A 17,816-nucleotide genomic window follows, 5' to 3' on the forward strand; every position below is an offset into this window, starting at 1 on the left:
ACAGCCTAATTATTGAGGAGCAGTAAGTAATACACCCACCCCAAAACAAACAAACAAAACAAAAACAACAAACCAACAACAGCACCACCCCTCCCAGCTAAGCCCGGGGGGTCGTTGCACTCACAGCAGCCTTTTAACGTGAGAGTGTTTGTTTCTGTTTCGCCTGCACTGGGCGCTCACAAGCACTTCCTACCCCGGCTGTTCCTGGTCTCCGTTCCCCACTGAAATAGAAAGGATTCAAGGCAAGGGCCTGAGGTGAGCGAGCCCTCCCCTTTCCCTCCCCTCGGCCCCTCGTCACCGCCCAGGAGCGCACTGCTGTGGATCCCCGCTGACTGAGGTTTTGGGGTGGTTCAGGGCTAGTCCTCGCCTAAGCATGCCCGGCGGTGCTGATGCTGCTCAGGAGAGGAATCCCTGCTGTCCCTCCCGCCGGGCCGGCATCTCTCCGTGCCCACGCGGAGGCTTTTCCCGTGGATTGCTGGGAGCGGCCTGCGCAAGCCCCATTCCCGCAGCACCGAAGGCCGGGCCGGGTCACGCTGCTGCCCGGCTGCCGCTCTCCCCGCTCCCCGCGGAGCCGCTCCCCGGCTCCCCACGGGCCGCCCCCGCCCCGCCCTGCGAGGATGTGACGCCGCCGGGGCCGCCCCTCGCGGGCGCGGCTCTGAAATAGGGCTCGGCCGCCGCCGCCGGGCAGCCCGAGCCGCGGAGCAGCGCGGCCATGCCCGCCCCCGCCGCGCCCCGCAGCCTGGCCGCCGCCGCCCCCGACGGCAAGGCCAAGCTCACGCACCCCGGCAAGGCCATCCTGGCAGGTAAGGGGCTCCTGGGGCTCTCCTGGGGACGGGGCTCGCCCCGCCGCTGCCAGCGTGGGCATCCGGCTGGGCGGGGGCTGCCGGACCCGCCCCGGGGCGGTGGTGCGCCTGCAGGTGCTGCTGCATCCCGGGACTGCCGCGCCTCTCCCGCTGCAGCGGGGTGTTTCTTCAGCCACGGCCACAGAGCTTCCGCAGCTGCATCCCGAGCCTGGACGCTGGCTCCGAGGCTGCCGCTATCCGCAGAGACCCCAGTGTCTTGCCAGGCTGCTCTGCACCCGGTGGCCCAGCCAGGAGGGTGCTGGTGGGCTCGGGCGTGACGCGGGGTGAGCGGCACTCTGGGGTTCAGCACGAGGGAGCGGAACTGATGGGAGAGGCTGCAGGCAGCCAGGGCCCCACACGCGCCCCCGAGGCTGTTAAGGGTCAGGGCTGAAGCAGCCGCAGTGTGTTGTCCCTGCCCCAGCTGTGTCCCACAGGCTACCCTGATACAGCTCCTCTGAAAGCTGCTTGGTGCCTCCTTTGTGCCTGAGTGTCAGCCCTAATGGATCAGGGCGTGTTTTCCCGTCCGGCTCTGACCACGTTTGGGCTCCGAACTGGCTCCGAGTGCAGCAGTAACGGCGGAGTTAACGCTCTGCCTCCTGCTTGTGGCTGTTTCGAGCTCTGAGCTGAATGGAGTCCAAGACAGTCGCAAGCTTGTTAAACTCCTTTGTAGCTGTTCATTAGCTCCCTCGTTTCTCCTGCCAGTCGCAGGACAATTCCCAGAGCAGAGATTAGCGTCTTTGTTTTGAAATGAGCCATCTCAGCCTCGACATGATTGGCATGTTTAGAGCTTTTGTGTTTTCCAGCCAATTCCCCCTCCTACGATTGTGCCTTTGTTTGTATGTCCAACTCCCTGCTCCCCTCCAAGGGCAGAGCTCCAGCCCCCAGCAGCGGACCGGGCAGTCCCGCCAGCGCTGTCCCTGCCCGGGCGGGCGGCTCCGTTCGCAGCTCCGGCAGAACTGCCCGAGGTGGATGCGGCCTCTGGAGCGTGCAGAGGGTGCCGAGGCCTCCCAGGGTCTCCGGGAGGGGACTTTGCCATCACTCGGCTGCCTGGCCAAAGGGCTGGGGCACAAGGGTGAAGGAGGTGGCCTCCAACGAGAGAGAGTGCCTTCTCGTTCAAGTGAACCCTTCGGTGAGACCAGGTTCCTCCAGATCTCTGTGCCCTTCTCTGCTGCCCCACCTCAAAATGAGTTGTTTTTTTCAGGCCTCTCGATTTAATGGTCTTTTAAATAGGATTTAATCAAATCTTAGGATGGGAAGGACAGGATGTTTCCGTCTTGTCCACCTTTCCCAGTCTTTCCCAACTTGCTGTCCATGTGCAGTGAATGCATCAGGTTGTCACTGCCTGGACCGATGTACCAGGAAACCAGTGTTTCATAGATCTTGTACAGATCTGTAATCACGATCATCAGCTTACCAGAATCAGCCTCCTGTGAGAGACTTGCTCTGCTCTCCCCTGCCAGAAGAGCTGCTGTGGGTATGCCTGGAAGCTGTCCCAATATAAAGGAAGGGACATGGTGCTCGTGGCCTGTGCCAGGTTGAGCAATACAGCACAGAGCTGTATGTACCTCTGCATGGGGGGGCCTTCTGGGCTTATTTAAAGCTGGAGAGGTAGAAAAAGGACCCTATTGAGATGCTGGTCTTCTCCTCACAGGCTGTAATCAGAGTAATTGGTTAATGGGCAGAGGTCCAGCCAAGCCTCTGTGGCATCTAATTGTATTAGAGAACCACAGAAATGGGAGAAAGCTGCTGTTAACTCCCTGTGCCCTGGTGTGCTCAGCCCTCCAACCCCTCGCTGGGGGATGCAGTACTGTTTGTAGCTGTCTCTGCTGACTTTAAGGGGTTTGCTGATGCTCTCAGTTTCTCATCTGACATCTGTCTGCACAACAGGGCTGTGTGCTTCAAAACTCCGTGTTCTGGAGATCTGGAGGTGTTAAGATGGAACATTCCCGCTGTGCTTCATCAGCCTGTGCTGGTAGAGTTAAATAAGCCATCATCCCACCCTGGGTGCGTGTCTGCTCCCAGACCCTGTGGGTAACTGGGGTCCTCTGCCAGAGAGGCACAGCTCCCTCGGCTCAACAGCCTGGGCTTGGCTCTTTTCTGAAGAGGTGCAAGTAAAGCTCTGTCTGCCAAGAGCTGGTCTCCTTCAGTTGTTGCAACAGACAAAATGCAAGGTTAAAAATTAATTTGCTAATGGGCTCTCCTTTGTCCAAGCAGCTGTTGTGTGCCAAGGCAGCACTTCACCTTGCAGTGACAACACTGCTGATGCTGCTGTGGCCATGTGTGGCCTGAGCACATGAAGGCAGCTCAGTCTCTCCTGCTGTTAGGAGACTGGCCAGGAGCCTAACCCTGTCTCTGGCCTCCCACATCCAGCTTTCCCATTTTGTGCTGTGGTTTCCAAACAGCCCACCAGACTCCTGTCCCTCCCCCCCGCATCCTGAAGGGATGGGTGCTGCTGGTCTACTCTGCTCCCAGTACAGGGCCAATAAAGGCTCTTAAGTGGTGAGACAGGAATGCTCGTGGCAGAGCTAGTGGGATAGTCATCAGTCACCTCTGGGTTTTCTGGGAGGGCTCCTTCACTGGGTTTTCGGATGCCACATTGGGTCAGCTCAAGTCAGCCTCAGTGTGGGCAATTTCCAGCTCAGCACAAATGGTCTTTGCCCAGCACAACCCTCGCACCCTTGCCCTCCTCTTGAGAACTTTGCTCATGGTTAGCAGTGCTTAATTGATGAAAGGCTCTGCCTGCCCTCACCAGAGTTAAGTACAGCTTTATTCTGTTTTTAGCCTGCTTTGAAGCCTGGGGTCTGCTCCCTCCCACAGAGAAGCTCCCAGCTGCCTTGCTCTCTTCACAGTATCTCTGCTCACCCGGGGGTTGTTGCACAGTTGCTGCTTCTACCTACACCTAATCCTGCCTGGCCAGGAAGGCAGGACGCCTGGATGTTGTCCTGCATGGTGCTGGATTTGGAAGGAGCTCACAGGGGTTGTGGCTGCTACCCTGGTGTTGGGTACCACTGGTAAATAACAGTGATGTGCACCAGGGTCCTGGGGGGAGCATGGGCAGGGAAGAGGCACTGCAGGGAGAGAGGAGGGTCTGAAGAAAGGGTAGGGCATGAAGCAGGGTTCAGCAAGGGAGCCCAGGCTCCTGAACAAAGCAGTAATTGGTGCTTCAGTTTCCTCTTCTTTGTTAATCCTTGATAATATCTTTCTTAGGAAATGCTGTACCTGCAGAGCAGAGGAGTCAGGCACTGGGTGTGAAAGTTGAGACTTTGCCTCTTGCAGAGCAGGTCTCCGTTCCCAAAAGTCCCAAGTCCTTCTGGATTTCCAGGGCCTTTGCTCTCAGGAAAGTGTGTGAGAGGTTGTGCTGCTGTGAATGGTTGTGGTCCAGCACGCTCCCTGATTTTGAGATAGATGCTTGGTGCCCACAGCAGAGTAGGGGATATTTTTCCCTTCATGCTGACCTGGGTGGAGGCTAGGCACAGCCAGGGGGAAAGATTGGTGAGTGTGGAGGGAACCAGTCCTGCCAGGTCTGCTGGTCCTCAGTACATCACTCTTGGCTGTGGTTTCTCCTGTAGTTGCCTCCTATGGCTGTCATTTGTTTGGGGAGTGGGGGACAAGGACCATGTTAGTCTTGAGTGAGTCCCTGCCTGCCTGGGAGTCCTTGTGAGCTGCAATGGAAATCTGTAAGAGCCCCAAGGCTCCTGGTGGGAGGAGGATGTCAGCCCCAGGGCCAGGAAACCACAATGGGGTGTCCCTTCAGTTTGAATGGATTCTGTATGAGCTGGGCTCTGAAATGTGAGCTTCTGAGATTTCTACATGCCTGGTGCTCTGCTTGACAATTCTGCAGGCAACCATTTTCTCTGTCTTGATGTAAATGATCGGAAGGAGTCATCAGTCTTCCTGAGACAATGAGCACCATGAAGCTGACAGCTTGGGGATGTTGCAGCATCTCTCAGCCCTGATGGCCTGTGTGGTGCATGCCAATGCAGCCTTCCTGCTCCTGCTTGTGCCCTGAGGTCTCAGGTCATCTCTTGACAGCAGGGATTTATTTTTTGGCTGTCTCTTCTCTCTCTGCGGTCCAGGGCTTGGTACAGCAGTTACTCCACTGTGCTGGGGGCTGGGAGATCACAGTCTGTCCCCAGGGAAGTCTCAGTCCTGGCAGTGACTCCTTCATCCAGCTACAGGGCTGTGCTGAGGGAGTCATCCAACAGCCCTGGGCTCTGACATCAACTCCCTGTTGCATGTCTTAAGAGAGTTTTTGACACTTGGAAAGTTGGTGTCTGAGGTTAAGTGGTGGGATGGCCAGGAGGCAGCTCATGGTGATAAACCTGGGGCCTTGAGGTGTGCAGGGCAATGGGGAGAAGGTGATTGGAGCAGGACAAATAACCTGGCAGTCTCCAAAGGTGGAATCAGTACCAAAGGCAGAGGATGCTGTGACTGAGAGCACAGAGAAATGGCTTCTGCCATCATACAGCTGCGAAGTTCAAAATGTAATAACGATTAATTTGTCGTATTGAGAAGTAAATGCAAAGAGGTGATGAATGAGTGAGTTGTGAAAGGATAGCCTGTTCAAACAGGACAGTTCCAGTAAGATTCAGGACAGATGATTTCATCCCATCCATAGCGTTATCTGCAGCGCTGTTTGCATGGCGCTGTTTACCCACAGTGGCACAGGGACAGAGGGGCACTCCTCATGTTTGCCATTCTGTATCCCTGGGGGGGTCAGGCTGTCACCAGCCTGCCTGTAGCACACTCCCATGACCAAAACAGCTGTGAGTGTGTGTTTACTGCTGGACTGCTGTTTATCCTGTGTTCCCCACTGGCCTTGTCCCTGTCAGATGGGAGACCTTTCTGACCCCAGCATGAGGACAGACACCCTCTGAGCCTGCTGACCTGTTGCAGGACACGTTTTTTCCTTCCTAACCAAAGCACTGGCAGTCTGGTTTGGGGAAGCAGCCTTCCCCATCAGCTCTGAGTCAGACTTTTGGTGGCAGAGCTCCCCCGTGGTGGTTTTCCACAAGGATGTGGCTGCGGATGGGTGGTGATGGACTGTCCATGGGTGGAGGAGGTGCCCGGGTGAGGACAGCAGTGCTGGAGCTCTGCCGAGAGTGAGAGCCAGCTGTCCTGGAGAGCTGCAGCCCCAGCGAGGCTCCTGCCTGCTCCTGAGCCCCGAGTTTCACAAGATGCCCCGTGGTGGAAGTGCCGGGAGGGTGGAGCTGTTAAACCCGTTTTGCCGCTGCAGGCAGGCAGGGCAGGATTGCTCCACAGCAATGGATGGGTGAAGAGCAGCCTGGATGGATGCCAGGGTTGGTCCCTCGGTGTGGGGAGCAGGCAGCAGTCTGGGCTGCAGAGACCTGTCACAAGCTGCTGGTGGGTGTTTCTGCCTTCCTGGTTTGTAGCAGCCTGGTGGTCTTTGGTTCTTGGGGTTGTTTTTTCCCTAATTTTCTCTGCTCCAAATGCTATGCTGGCTAATGGGACAGGGCACCAAGTCCTCTTATGAGAGTGCTGCATACTGTAGGCACAGCATCCAGGAGTTGGGCAGGACTGCACCCTGTGCCTGTAGTGTGTGGTTCGTGTCACCCATGGCAGCTGCTCAGCTTATCCCATCCAGCTGCACCTTCTGCACGTGGGCTGGGAGCCCCCAAAGTGGGGAGCTCAGGGCTCAGCTTCCACTGAGAGCCTGTTTGTGCCTTCCCACCATTCTGAGCCACCCAGCTGACAGACTGGGGAAGCTCCAGTCATGGGCCCTGGGAGAGCTCTGCTGCTTTGCTTCCAGACCCTTAGGAATAATTCCTTCTGGCCTGAAAGCATCTTAATGAATCTGAAGTTAAAAGGTGCTTTTTATATGAAAGTCAGGTGCTGGTATGTCAGCATGTGAAATGACTCTTAAAATGGAGAGACCGAAATTGCTCCCCAGGTGCTCACTTCTCATCAGAGCTGCACAGAGACCTGCTGCTCCATCACTCTGCGGGAGCAGGATGCTTTTGCAGGCACAGCCACTTGCAGGAGTGGCAGAGGAGCCAGTGCCACCTCCTGCCCCTGTGTGGTCGTGAGTGTTCCTTGGGGCACTTGCCTCTGGGTAGGTGTTTGCAGAGGGTGCCAGTGCCAGTCCTGGCTGTGCAGCCTTGGTTTGTGTCAGTGCTGGGGCTCTGCCTGTGTTCCCCATCGCAGCTGCATCCTCCTGCCCTCAGCACTGCCCTGGCTCTAGAGCTGGGCTCCCGGGGCTGGGGTGGTCCGTGGTGTCCCAGAAGCTGCTTATGGATGGTGTGTGAAGCTGAACCTGCGTTGCTGATGCCATCGCGTGTTCTGTGAGCATTGCAAGGGCAGCACCCTCCCACTGTCCCCAAAAAACCTCTTCTCCCTCCTGCCAGCTCTCCCAGCTCTGCCCAAGGGCTGCAGGCGTGTCCTCAAAGGACGGCCTCCTCGGGGCTCTCTGCCGGGAGAGCTAAACTTTTTCTGGGAAAACTCTGCCAGGATATTTTTCCCTTCCCGCTGAGCCTGCAGTGTCAGGATAGCTGGCAGCTGAAGCACTTGCAGGCTTGCTGAAGGCAGAGAGCCATTCCTGGTGCTGGGAGTGGGATCCCTCCACCGGAGGCCCCTTCCCTGGGCGGGCAGAGCGACCTTCCCTGAAGGACATTCCCTCTCCTCTGGCTCTGCTGCATCCAGCGAGCAGCCAGAGCCTTGGCCCCGCATCTCAGCTGCCCCCGTGCTCTTTCACCTCCTGGGTGCTGCTGTTCCTGCTGACTCCGTGGTGTTGCAAGAGCTGGAGCTGCTGTTTAAAGTCCGGGTAAACAGGTTGCAAAGTCCCTGCAGCGCTGGAGAGGGAGGGGATTGGACAAAGCTGCTGCTCGTGGGCAGTGGAGTGACTTATTTGCATAGAATGGGGAGAGGAGATGACAGCAGAGCAGGACCTGTGATGAGTCTTGCTTCCAGGGGGCTGCAGGACAGGCTGCCTCTGGCACCCTGTCTCTCTGTGGGCAAAAGAAAATGGATTAGAATTGCCACGAGTCATGGAGTGTGTCTAGAGTCCCTGCTCTGTGCACCTTCCCATGGGATTTGAGGCCAGAATAACACTAGGGGACAGGGAGGGGGCCTGGCAGCCTGGGTGCCCTGTTCCTTTATCCTTGGCTATGGCAACCTCATTGCCCCAGAGGCTGCCAGTTCCCAGGAACAGCATTCTGTTCCTTTGCTGGGCTCCTCCTGGCTTTGCCCGTGGGATGCTGGGCCGAGTCTCTGCCTCCCCTGCATCCAAGTGTGGCTGCTGAGGCTGTGTGCAGGTCGCAGGAAGTGCAGCATCTGTGCCTATAGCATCTGATGTGGCCGCCATGAGCTGAGGTGCTGATTGCCCCTGGACTGCTGCTTGTCCTGGTGCTTCCCTGCTGACTGGCTCCTGGGTGTGCAGGGCAGGAGCTGGTGCTGGGGGACCGAGAGAGGACAAGTGTTTATGGCACTTAAAATGTCCAGCACTCAATTCTGCAGTGTGGGAGGGAGGGAAGTGGCCTTGGCAGCACCTGGGGTGTTCGTGTGGCTGTGGTGGCGCAAGGCTGGTGTCACAGTGGCGTGTGGCAGTGTGGAGAGGTGCCAGCTGGTGCTCAGCTCTTTGGGGACTGCTACACCCAGCTGCAGGACATTGCTCTTCACTGAGCAGCTCTCTGGGGCCTGCCAGCTGCTCCTGCAGGAGCTGTTGGTCTTTGCAGGAGAAATCAGTGTTCAGCCAGCCCCCCTGCCATGGGACCAGCAGTGTCGGCCACTCTGACAGACACACCAAGGGCAGGACAGGGCTCAGGGGCCGCAGGGGTTCTCTGGGGACCCTGGGAATGGTGGCTGCCCTCCTGTGATGCCCCAGGGGAGCTGTTGGCTGGCTGCAGTGCTGTGAGCTGGCCCTGTGTCATCCTCCCATGCCCCCAGAGCACCGGGAGCCACGAAGGCGTCAGGGCTGGCAGTGGTCACCCAGCACCGCCTCCTGAGAAGAGCCTGCCTGGGCTGGGCTGGGCTGGGCAGCTCCAGCCCCCCTGGGAACACGGTGGGAAACAAGGAGCCTTTGTTTGCTGCAGCAGAGCTGGGCTGGCCTCACGCCCCGTCCCCACGCTGCCCGGCTGGGCTGGCATGTCCTGCCTTGGGTACTCAGTGCCACGGTGTCCCCATCCCTGCTGTGCCTGTGGGAGGAAAGGGATGCTCTGTGAGCACAAAGCTGAGCCTTGCATTGCCCCAGCTGTGTTAAGGCTGGCCTGGCTTCTTGGGTCCCTGGGTAAGACAGTGTTTGTGGCTAGGGGGAAAAGCCTGCATGAGGCTGTTTTAAGATGGGTGCTGCTCAGCTGCTGGAAGGAAATGTGGGGAAGCTGCTTTTCCCTCCCTTCTGGAAGGACTGGGCAGAGAGGAGGCAGCAGTGCTCCCAAGCATGCCAGTTGCCCGTGATACTGATAGGGGGGAGCTGGCAACACCTGAGATATCTCTTGCGTACGTGGAGGCCGGGCAGAAGAAATACAACTTGATGAGGAAGTGTGCTGGTCCAAGGAGTTGGTGCTGCCTGCTGTTGTCACAGGGAGTAGCCATGGACTGTGGTCTCCCCTATCAGCATTCCATCATGAGGGTGTTTTGTGGGGTGCTGATAAGCAGAGCTGTGACACGTGGCACCAGCCTGTGCTTTACTGCAGAACAGGATAACAACCACTGCACCCAGTCCCAGCCTCTCCTACAGAGGCATTGTGTTCCCTGCTGGAGCGTCCTCTGGGCTGTGGTGGGGCTGCAAGCCTGGCAGTGGGGGCCACAGATCTGCTGAGTCACACCAAGGACATGGCCAGGCTGTAGGAAACCACTGGAGGCTGTATGGCAGACTGGGAGCTGGCAGCCCACCTTTCCACACGCTGTGCCCCAGCCTGTGTGCTGGAGCATGGTTCACTTCCCTGGGCAAGGAGCAGGGAGATCCTCAGCGGTGCTCAGAGTGGTGTTGACCCCGGTGGCAGCACCCTGTGCCCTGTCCTGGGCTGAGCAGGGCTGGCCCTGTGAGAGCTGAGGAGCTCAGCCCTGTGCTTCCTCCTGGTGCCGGCACAAAGCGCTCCTGCTGCTCGGCGGGACCTGGCCGTGCTTTGATGTGAGGAAGCCTCTGTGATCCATCGTGGCCGGATGGGCTGAGCCCAGCTCCCCCAACACAGCTGGGTCCAGCCATGCTGAGGGAAGCCCCAGGGCTGAGAGCCAGCATCCCTTGCTGCCCAGGCCCTCAGGAAAAGCTGCAGTCAGTGTAATTCGTGCCCAGCAGCCACTGCTGCAGGAGCCCACAGCAGCTAGACAGGCTTGATGATAATTGTGCTTCCTGCTGGCACAGCCAGGTCTGCAGATGGGCTCCTGCTGGTGTGGGGAGTGGTGCTGGGCCTGCCACAGCACTACTGAGTTTATACATCCCAGTGCTGGCAGCTCACCTGGAGGTGCAAGGCTCCAGAGAGGGAGAGGTGCCTTTGAGGGGCAGCACACCAAATAGGCAGCCATGGGTGGTTTGCTCTGTTTTCCCACCCCTTTGCCCAGTGTCCTCGACAGCTCTTGCCATGGCAGGGCAGAGATGCCCATGCAAGGCACCAGGCTGGCACAGGGCCCTGCTGCTGTGTGGAGTCCTCAGGGTTTTGGTGAGGACAGGGATATCATGTCCCAGCCCACATCTGGCTGCCGGAGGTCCCAGGCTCAGCCATCATGGAGCTGGGAGCAGCCCTGTGGCACTAAATAGGCACAATGCTGCTCCTGCCTCAGTGTCCCTTCCTCTCCCATGCAGGTGGCCTGGCTGGAGGGATCGAGATCTGCATCACATTCCCCACTGAGTATGTGAAGACACAGCTGCAGCTGGATGAGAAGGCAAACCCTCCCCGCTACAAGGGCATTGGTGAGCAACCCCTCTCTGGGTTTGGGTTCCTGGGGAGCCTGGCTGGTTCTGGGGGATTTGGCAGGGTGGTGGTGGGTGTTCCTCAGCATGGCAGGTGACAGCAGCACTACTGTGCTCTGCAGGGGACTGTGTGAAGCAGACTGTCCGTTCCCATGGCGTCCTGGGGCTGTACCGGGGGCTCAGCTCGCTGCTCTACGGTTCCATCCCCAAGGCTGCTGTCAGGTACGTGTCCCCATGGCAAGGGGTGAGTGGGGAGGGACCCCCAACAGCAGCAAACAAGGGGGTGGCTTTGCCCATGGTGTCTCCATTGGTGTTTTACCAAAGCCATGTGGTTTCCCAGGCAGGGAGGGTCCTCTCATGGGGTGTGCAGATGCTCCTGGAGACAGACCCAGAGCAGGGGGGTGCAGACCCCTGTCTGGGTGCCCAGGGGTTGGCACAGTGGCTCCTTTGCAGGTTCGGAACGTTCGAGTTCCTCAGCAACCAGATGAGAGACGAGCAGGGGCGGCTGGACAGCACGCGGGGCCTCATCTGCGGGCTGGGGGCTGGCGTGGCCGAGGCTGTGGCCGTGGTCTGCCCCATGGAGACTGTGAAGGTGGGTGGGTGTGGCTGCCACTGTCCCCTGCCTTGGCAGCCCTTACTGGGCTGGGAGGGGACAAAACCCAGGGATGCCCAACTTTTGGGGACCTGAGGGCTGCATGCATTTGCTGAAGACAGTTTTGTAGGGGAGGATCTGATGCTGGAAAGCCCTGGGGGTCAAGTCAGGTGGTCCTGGCTCCTTCCCCACTCCAGGGAGGAGCCCCACACCTAGGAGCCGTTTTGTCACCCATTTTATGAGTGTAAACCCCACATGGCTGCTGCAGCAGCAGTTTCCCAGGTTTTCCACTGCAAAATTCACTGCTGGCCATGGGCATCAGCTTTCCCTGTGATCTCTCCCAGAGCTGCCTGGCTGCACAGGTCAGCTCTGGTCTTGGGACCATCCTGGAACAAGTCAGGAAGTGGCTGACAGTCCTTGGGGCCATCACATCTGCATTACCTCAGCCAGGACAAGTGCATCATCTCCTTGTAGGTGAAGTTTATCCATGACCAGACCTCTCCCAACCCCAAATACCGTGGTTTCTTCCATGGCGTCCGGGAGATCGTTCGGGAACAGGGTGAGTCCCAGGAAAGTGGCACCCTGACTCCCTGAGGACTGCCAGGCTGTGGGGACAGGGTGGGAGGTGGTGGATGGGCACAGGCTGGGACAGGTGGCCTGGGGAGACTTTTCTCTGCCACTTGAGGCTGGTCTCCCCTCCAACACCCTCTTGTTACAGGACTGAAGGGGACCTACCAGGGCTTAACTGCAACTGTCCTCAAGCAAGGATCAAACCAGGCCATCCGCTTCTTCGTCATGACCTCCCTCAAGAACTGGTACAAAGGTACAGTGCCCTTGGTCCCCCTGACCACCCTGGCGGTGCCTCTGGCTCCCCAGCCACCCTTGGGAGCTGGGATGGTTTTTTCATCCACACATCCCCTATTTCTTATGGCTCAGTCACTCAGAATGGAGGAAAATGAATACCAGCCTGGGGTGGCACCAGCTTGTGGGGCTGACAGGTCCTAGTGCTGGAGCATTCTTTCACACCCACCTTGGCCTCTGTGGGGCAGGTGCTGCTGGACGGTCCCCACCCTGACCACAAGCAGCCAGACCTGGGACCTTCCTTGCAGGCTCCCTCGGGAATGTACATGGGAATCCCACCATCACTCTGCCCTCAATCTCTCTTCCTTCCCAGGGGACAATCCCAACAAGCCCATGAACCCCTTCATAACAGGGGTGTTTGGAGCCCTTGCTGGAGCTGCGAGTGTCTTCGGCAACACACCTTTGGATGTGGTGAAGACCAGGATGCAGGTACAGTGCCAGGGCCTGGTGTGGGACACCCAGTGCCTGGGAGCAGGCTGGGGACACCCACTGCCTGGGACCTGTTTCATGCAGTCACTGGGGCAGGCACATGATGCCTGAAAGGTTTGGTTTGGGAGATGTCTGGGACTGCTCCTGAGCCATGGGGAGTGTTTGCATGGAGGTGGCACATGCCTGTGGGGTCTGATATCCTGCACCAGTGGAGGGAGATCAGTTCCTCATGGCACACCCCCAGCTCTCTGCCTCGCCCCAGAAAACCCACAGGTGCAACCCTGGCTCTGGCCTCTGATCCTGCTTTCCCGTCCCACAGGGGCTGGAAGCACACAGGTACAAGAACACCTGGGACTGCGCCTACCAGATCATGAAACACGAAGGGCCCCTGGCGTAAGCTCTGCTGTGGGGGTGGCTGGGGGAGGATGGGCAGGGAAGGGGCTGTGAGGGGACCCAGCCCCACGGCCCCCTCTCTATCCCTGGCAGGTTTTACAAGGGTACAGTGCCTCGCTTGGGCCGTGTGTGTCTTGACGTGGCCATCGTCTTCATCATCTACGATGAGGTGGTCAAATTCCTCAACAAGGTGTGGAAAACGGACTGAGGGGCCAAGCCAGGCAGCCCCACCTCCTGTGCCCCGCAGGGCTTCAGCTGGAGAGCAGAGACCAAACCCACACCCACCTGCGGCGCTGCTGGGGCCAGGTCTGCCCTACACACCCCAAACCTGGCACCTTTATCTTTAGGAACAGCTCTGGAGCAGGTTAAATTACTAGTTGTATGCTGAAAAGAGCAGGGAAGGAGCTGCATCCCACCATCCAACCCCCAGCATCCTGGTCATGCCCAACCCAATCTCCCGGTGACACCTTCCCCAAGCCCCACATCAGCTGTGTGTGCTGGTTAACCAGGCTGAGATGTCCCTTAGTGGCCTTGGGGCTCCCAGCAGCCAGGAGCTCCTGACTGCATGGGGAGCAGCTCTTTTGGAGGTGCTGAGAGCCCCCCCAGGCCATGTGGGTACAATGCCAAGCTGTACATCACAAGTTGACAATGGGGCTGATGTCACTGGCAGGGTCACAGCAGCTCTTGGAGGGGACCCAGCAGTCCTGCACCCCCTGGGATGGGAGGGCTCTGACCCCCCTGGTGTGACCCCAAGCTCCCTCCCTGCCAGCACCAAGACCACTGGTGTGCAACATCCCATCCCATCCCAGGGATCCTGCTCAGCCCCAGGATACTGAGCAGTGGTTGCCCCAAATTGCACATACAGCCAGGCCTTTAGTTCTGCTCACTGTGGGCTGGGGCTGAGCCGGGTGCCCCCTCAGCTGCGTTTACAGCCGAGGCGTGTGTGCGAGCCGGGGCGAGGAGGTGCAGCCCCGCGCCGCAGGCTTGGCCCCTCGGCCAGGGGTGCAAACCCCTTTCTTCTGCCACATTCCCTGCATCTGCCCTCTTGCCGCCTCGCTGTGGTGCCGTAGGTGATCCCGTAGCTTTTGGAGCTTCACGCTGACTCACTAACACCCGTGGCCGTGGGGCTGGAGCCCTGCCCTGCCCGTGCCAGGCTGGCCCCACTGGATTTGTGCCAAATTTCTCCCTGAGGGAGCTGGGGGTGCAGGAGCCAGGGCTCAACCCATCCCTATTCCCTCTTGTAGCCAGCGATGAGCTCAGCCTTAACACAGGAAGGGTGAAGGAGGAAAGCCTGTGCACAGTTTACCTGCGGCTTTCGGCTCTGAAGCCAGTGAGGGTTGCATTAGGATTTTTTTTATTATTATTCTGTTTTACATTCGCAATTTGAATAAAATCAGTCTGGCTTTAGCAGCTGTGTTGGTGTCCACGCTGTGCTGAGCGGGCAGTGAGTGGGTCCTGCCCTGTGGGTGGGGGACAGGGCTCCCCATCATGCCAGGATGCTGCTCCTGGGGGAGCATCAGCTTCAACCCAGCCGTGCCCAATCACAGATGCTCCCAGGCATGTGTTGTCTCACGCGGAGTGCTTTATTAATAAGCCTGGTTAATTGTGTGAAGCCCTTGCCCTGCCGTGGAGCCGAGGGGGCAGCGGAGCAGAAGGGAACGGGCTCTGTCCCCCCGCCCAGCCCGGGGGCGGTGCGGCACTGCTGGAGCTCCCACCGGCACAGCCCTCGCTCCTCACCCAGTGTCCGCCGGTGCGGGGCAGAGCCGTCACCCGGGGGCTCTGGGCGGGCTGGGTGCTGGGGGCCACGGGCAGCTGCCGCCAGCGGTGCTGCCCCGGCAGGAACAACGCCTGCTGGGCCCCCGCCGCCCGCCGGGCTCCCTGCTGCTGCGACTCGTACTGCCAGAGGACGGGAGACTGCTGCCACGACTACCTGGCCGTGTGCCGCCGTGCCGGTGAGTGGTGGAGGGATGGCCCTGGCCGGACCGCCCCTGGGGACACCACCTGTGCTGCTGTGCTCGGTGGCGAGTGATTGCTGTTACCTGTTAGCCCCGTACTTTGAGTGATATCAGGATGTGTCTGGGGATGCCGGCTGGGCTGGATTTGTAGCAGTGTCCCAGCTGTCCCCTTTTGTTTTCATGCTGAATGTCTGCCTGGCCCCAGTGCAATGAGAGAGCCCGTAGGGGTGGCCTGTGGTCTGCAGCTGATGGTGGTAGCCCTGTCATTGCAAACCCGAGTGGTCAGTGTGGGACCCAGCAGGACAAATCCAGGTGCCACCTCTGCTTCTGTCACAGACAGTGCCTGAACAGGGACAGGGGAACCGGGGGCTGCACTGAGGGTGCTACACAGGGCTCGTGGGTTTGGAGAGTGCAGAACCAGCCTATCCTGGGGACCCAAATCGGGGCAGGCAGGCAGCGGCCACAGCCCCCTGGACAACTGCAGCAGTCAGCCCTTCCTAATCTCCGGGGAGATTAGCAGGGTCCCAGCTCAGCGCGATGCACACAGGGATAAGTCCTGCGGAAGCAGCTCACAATGCCCCTGCACTGGCAGGGGTCAGGGGAGAGGGGCTGCTGGGGGTCACTCTGCCCCTTGCCCTTCCGCCCCTCTCCTCTGCCCTGCTCTTTCCATTGCTCATGACACTGAAACTTTCTTTCCCTCTCCACCCGTGGCAGCGGTGGGCTGTGCTGTGGGGCCCTGGGGGCCGCGGAGCGGGTGCAGCTCCCGGTGCGGGGTTGGCAGCAGGGCCCGCAGCCGCCAGGTCGCTGTGCCCCCCCGGCACGGAGGGGATCCCTGTCCTAAGCTCAAGCAGCGCCTGGGGCAGCACCCGACCTGCGGGACGGCCAAAGGTAACGCGGGCTGCCTGCTGCCCTGCTGCGTCCCCGTGTGCTCCGCCCCGGGGTGGCTTCAGTCATCCCCGTGCCCCTCACGGCTGCTCTTCTGCCAGAGGTAGCCAAGATACTCCCCAGTCCCTTCAGCCAGGACTTCAGAGACCCCTGGCGAAGAGCGGGGCTGCCGCTGCCGGAGGAGCCCTCTGGGTATGTGTGGAGTCGGGTCCCTCTGTAATCCCCTCCCCAAGGTCGGGACCCCTCCTGCACCCCCTGTGCTCATGGCCCCTTTGCACCCCCCAGACCCAGCGCCTTTTTGCTTCCCCCAGCCATTACTCTTCTCCCTGTCCCAAACCATGGCCCTTTGCATGCCCCACAGAACCATCATCCTTCCCACCCTCCAAACTAGGATCCCCCTAAATTCACGGCCCCTCTGCACTCCCCCAGAGCCATTACCCTTCTCGCCTCTCCAACCAAGGGCCCTCTGCCACCCTCCAAGCCCACATCACCTTTATAGCCCAATCCTTCAAAACACCACCACAACCTGTCCTACCTTCCGACCACCATTTTCCCTCTTTTCTCCTCCCATTTTGCCCCCTCCCCAGCTCCTCCCTCCCGAGCTCCTGCGGCTATTTCCGCCTGGCGCAGGTGGGAGCCCCGTGCCTCGGGCAAGCCTGGAGCCGCCGGCTGCGCCGGGACAAGCAGGTATGTGTGGAATGCTGGGGCAATCTGTCCTACCGCCGTCCCCACTGCACTGGACACGGCCTGCAAGGAGCCAGGTAGGTGCTCATTTGTGGCATCCCCACCATGGGATCTCTCCTAGCCTCCAAGGCATTCTCCTTTTATATTCTAATTATAATATTTGTATACAAAGCTATAATTATGTTTAAATATACCACAATATTATAATATACCATTCTATTATTAAATGAATCAATAATATGTTCTATAAACGAAGATTATAATATAAAAATAAACGTATTTAAATAGAATAGAATAGATCTGTTGGAGGGGACATACAATGATCATTTAGTCCGACTGCCATTATTATATATATATATGTATGTAAAACTACATTTGATTTTAAAAAATTGTATTTATTAATGGCACACCCCAGTTCTCACTGATTTTCCCTTCCAGGACATTTTGGGTGGCCGCTTCTCTGGTGGGGTGCCAGGGCTCGTGGTGCAGGAGGGCCTGCAGGAGGGCTGTGTCTGCTCCCCACCAGCTCTCATCTTCGTGTAGGACCCCCCTGGGAAGGTGAGCTGAGCCTCCACTCCTTGCTGGGGAGGTGGGGAATGAAATAAAAATGTGGTCTTTTCCAAAATTTCACCCTCCTGCAGGTCTGCTGCTCACCCTTGGTGCCAGCTCCCCCTGTTTTCCATTAAATGTTTTGCTGAAGAATGGAAAAACCCTACTTATAAAGACTAAAAACAAGGAAATTGCTAAAGTGTGGTGATTAATGGTAGAAGAACAGCATGATGAGGTAAAGTCTGGGTGAGAAGATGGTGTGGCGGTGACATGGTGTGATGATGTCATGCTCAGCCATGACATCATACTTTCAATGAGCTGCAACTGGCAAGAAACGTGAGCATGGAGGCAGCATCCTTCCCCTTGTCTGAGTCCACTCACTGCAGCATCAGGCGAGCCATGCAGGGCAGTTCAGCCCTGATGGGCTTTGCAGAGAGAAATTAAAGACACCCCAAGTCTGCTCATGGGCGATGGTGCCAGTGTCCAGTTCCAGCTCTCAGCCCCCACTGGAAGGAATGAGCCTGGGCTGGGAGGTGCTGCTGCTCTTCCCCACTCCTCGCTCAGCACATGACCTTGCTGGTGGATTCCCTGCTCCAGCTTTGGGTGGTGGTACCACAGCCTGTGGTGGAAGCACGTGCCATGCCAGGGCTGGATCTTGCTCCACTGCAGCCAGTGGCTGTTGCCTATTTGCTGCTCCAGGACGTGTCTGGCTCCTGCAGCCCGCTCTCACACCACCCTCCTGGCAGGGGAAGTAAAAGGCTTCA

The 17,816-nt window shown here is 58.5% G+C and overlaps 2 protein-coding genes across 2 annotated transcripts; both read left to right on the forward strand.

The window, feature by feature from the left end:
* The first annotated feature begins 649 nt into the window (after positions 1-649).
* On the forward strand, positions 650-14,386 carry SLC25A1 (solute carrier family 25 member 1). The gene is made up of 9 exons (XM_033076042.2): positions 650-803; positions 10,597-10,704; positions 10,827-10,926; positions 11,158-11,296; positions 11,771-11,855; positions 12,015-12,119; positions 12,471-12,586; positions 12,906-12,979; positions 13,073-14,386. Exons 1-9 carry the CDS (start codon positions 713-715, stop codon positions 13,185-13,187), a joined length of 933 nt encoding a protein of 310 aa, XP_032931933.1. The 5' UTR covers positions 650-712; the 3' UTR covers positions 13,188-14,386.
* LOC117004848 (somatomedin-B and thrombospondin type-1 domain-containing protein-like) lies at positions 13,545-17,735 on the forward strand. Its single transcript, XM_033075973.2, is given in 8 exon segments — positions 13,545-13,590; positions 14,224-14,309; positions 14,721-14,931; positions 15,649-15,822; positions 15,921-16,011; positions 16,407-16,580; positions 16,942-16,985; positions 16,988-17,735. Coding segments are annotated over 8 exon segments (885 nt in total). The 3' UTR covers positions 17,047-17,735.
* The last annotated feature ends 81 nt before the right edge of the window (positions 17,736-17,816 follow it).

The sequence above is a fragment of the Catharus ustulatus genome, chromosome 18 (genome assembly GCF_009819885.2).
Source record: "Catharus ustulatus isolate bCatUst1 chromosome 18, bCatUst1.pri.v2, whole genome shotgun sequence".
NCBI classification, from domain to species: Eukaryota; Metazoa; Chordata; class Aves; order Passeriformes; family Turdidae; genus Catharus; species Catharus ustulatus.

Coding starts and splice junctions, on each gene's coding strand:
- SLC25A1 (XM_033076042.2), top strand. CDS start 713: ATGCCCGCCCCCGCCGCGCCCCGCAGCCTGGCCGCCGCCGCCCCCGAC. Junction 11,297..11,770: donor GCCCCATGGAGACTGTGAAG/GTGGGTGGGTGT, acceptor ATCTCCTTGTAG/GTGAAGTTTATCCATGACCA. Junction 12,980..13,072: donor AAACACGAAGGGCCCCTGGC/GTAAGCTCTGCT, acceptor TATCCCTGGCAG/GTTTTACAAGGGTACAGTGC.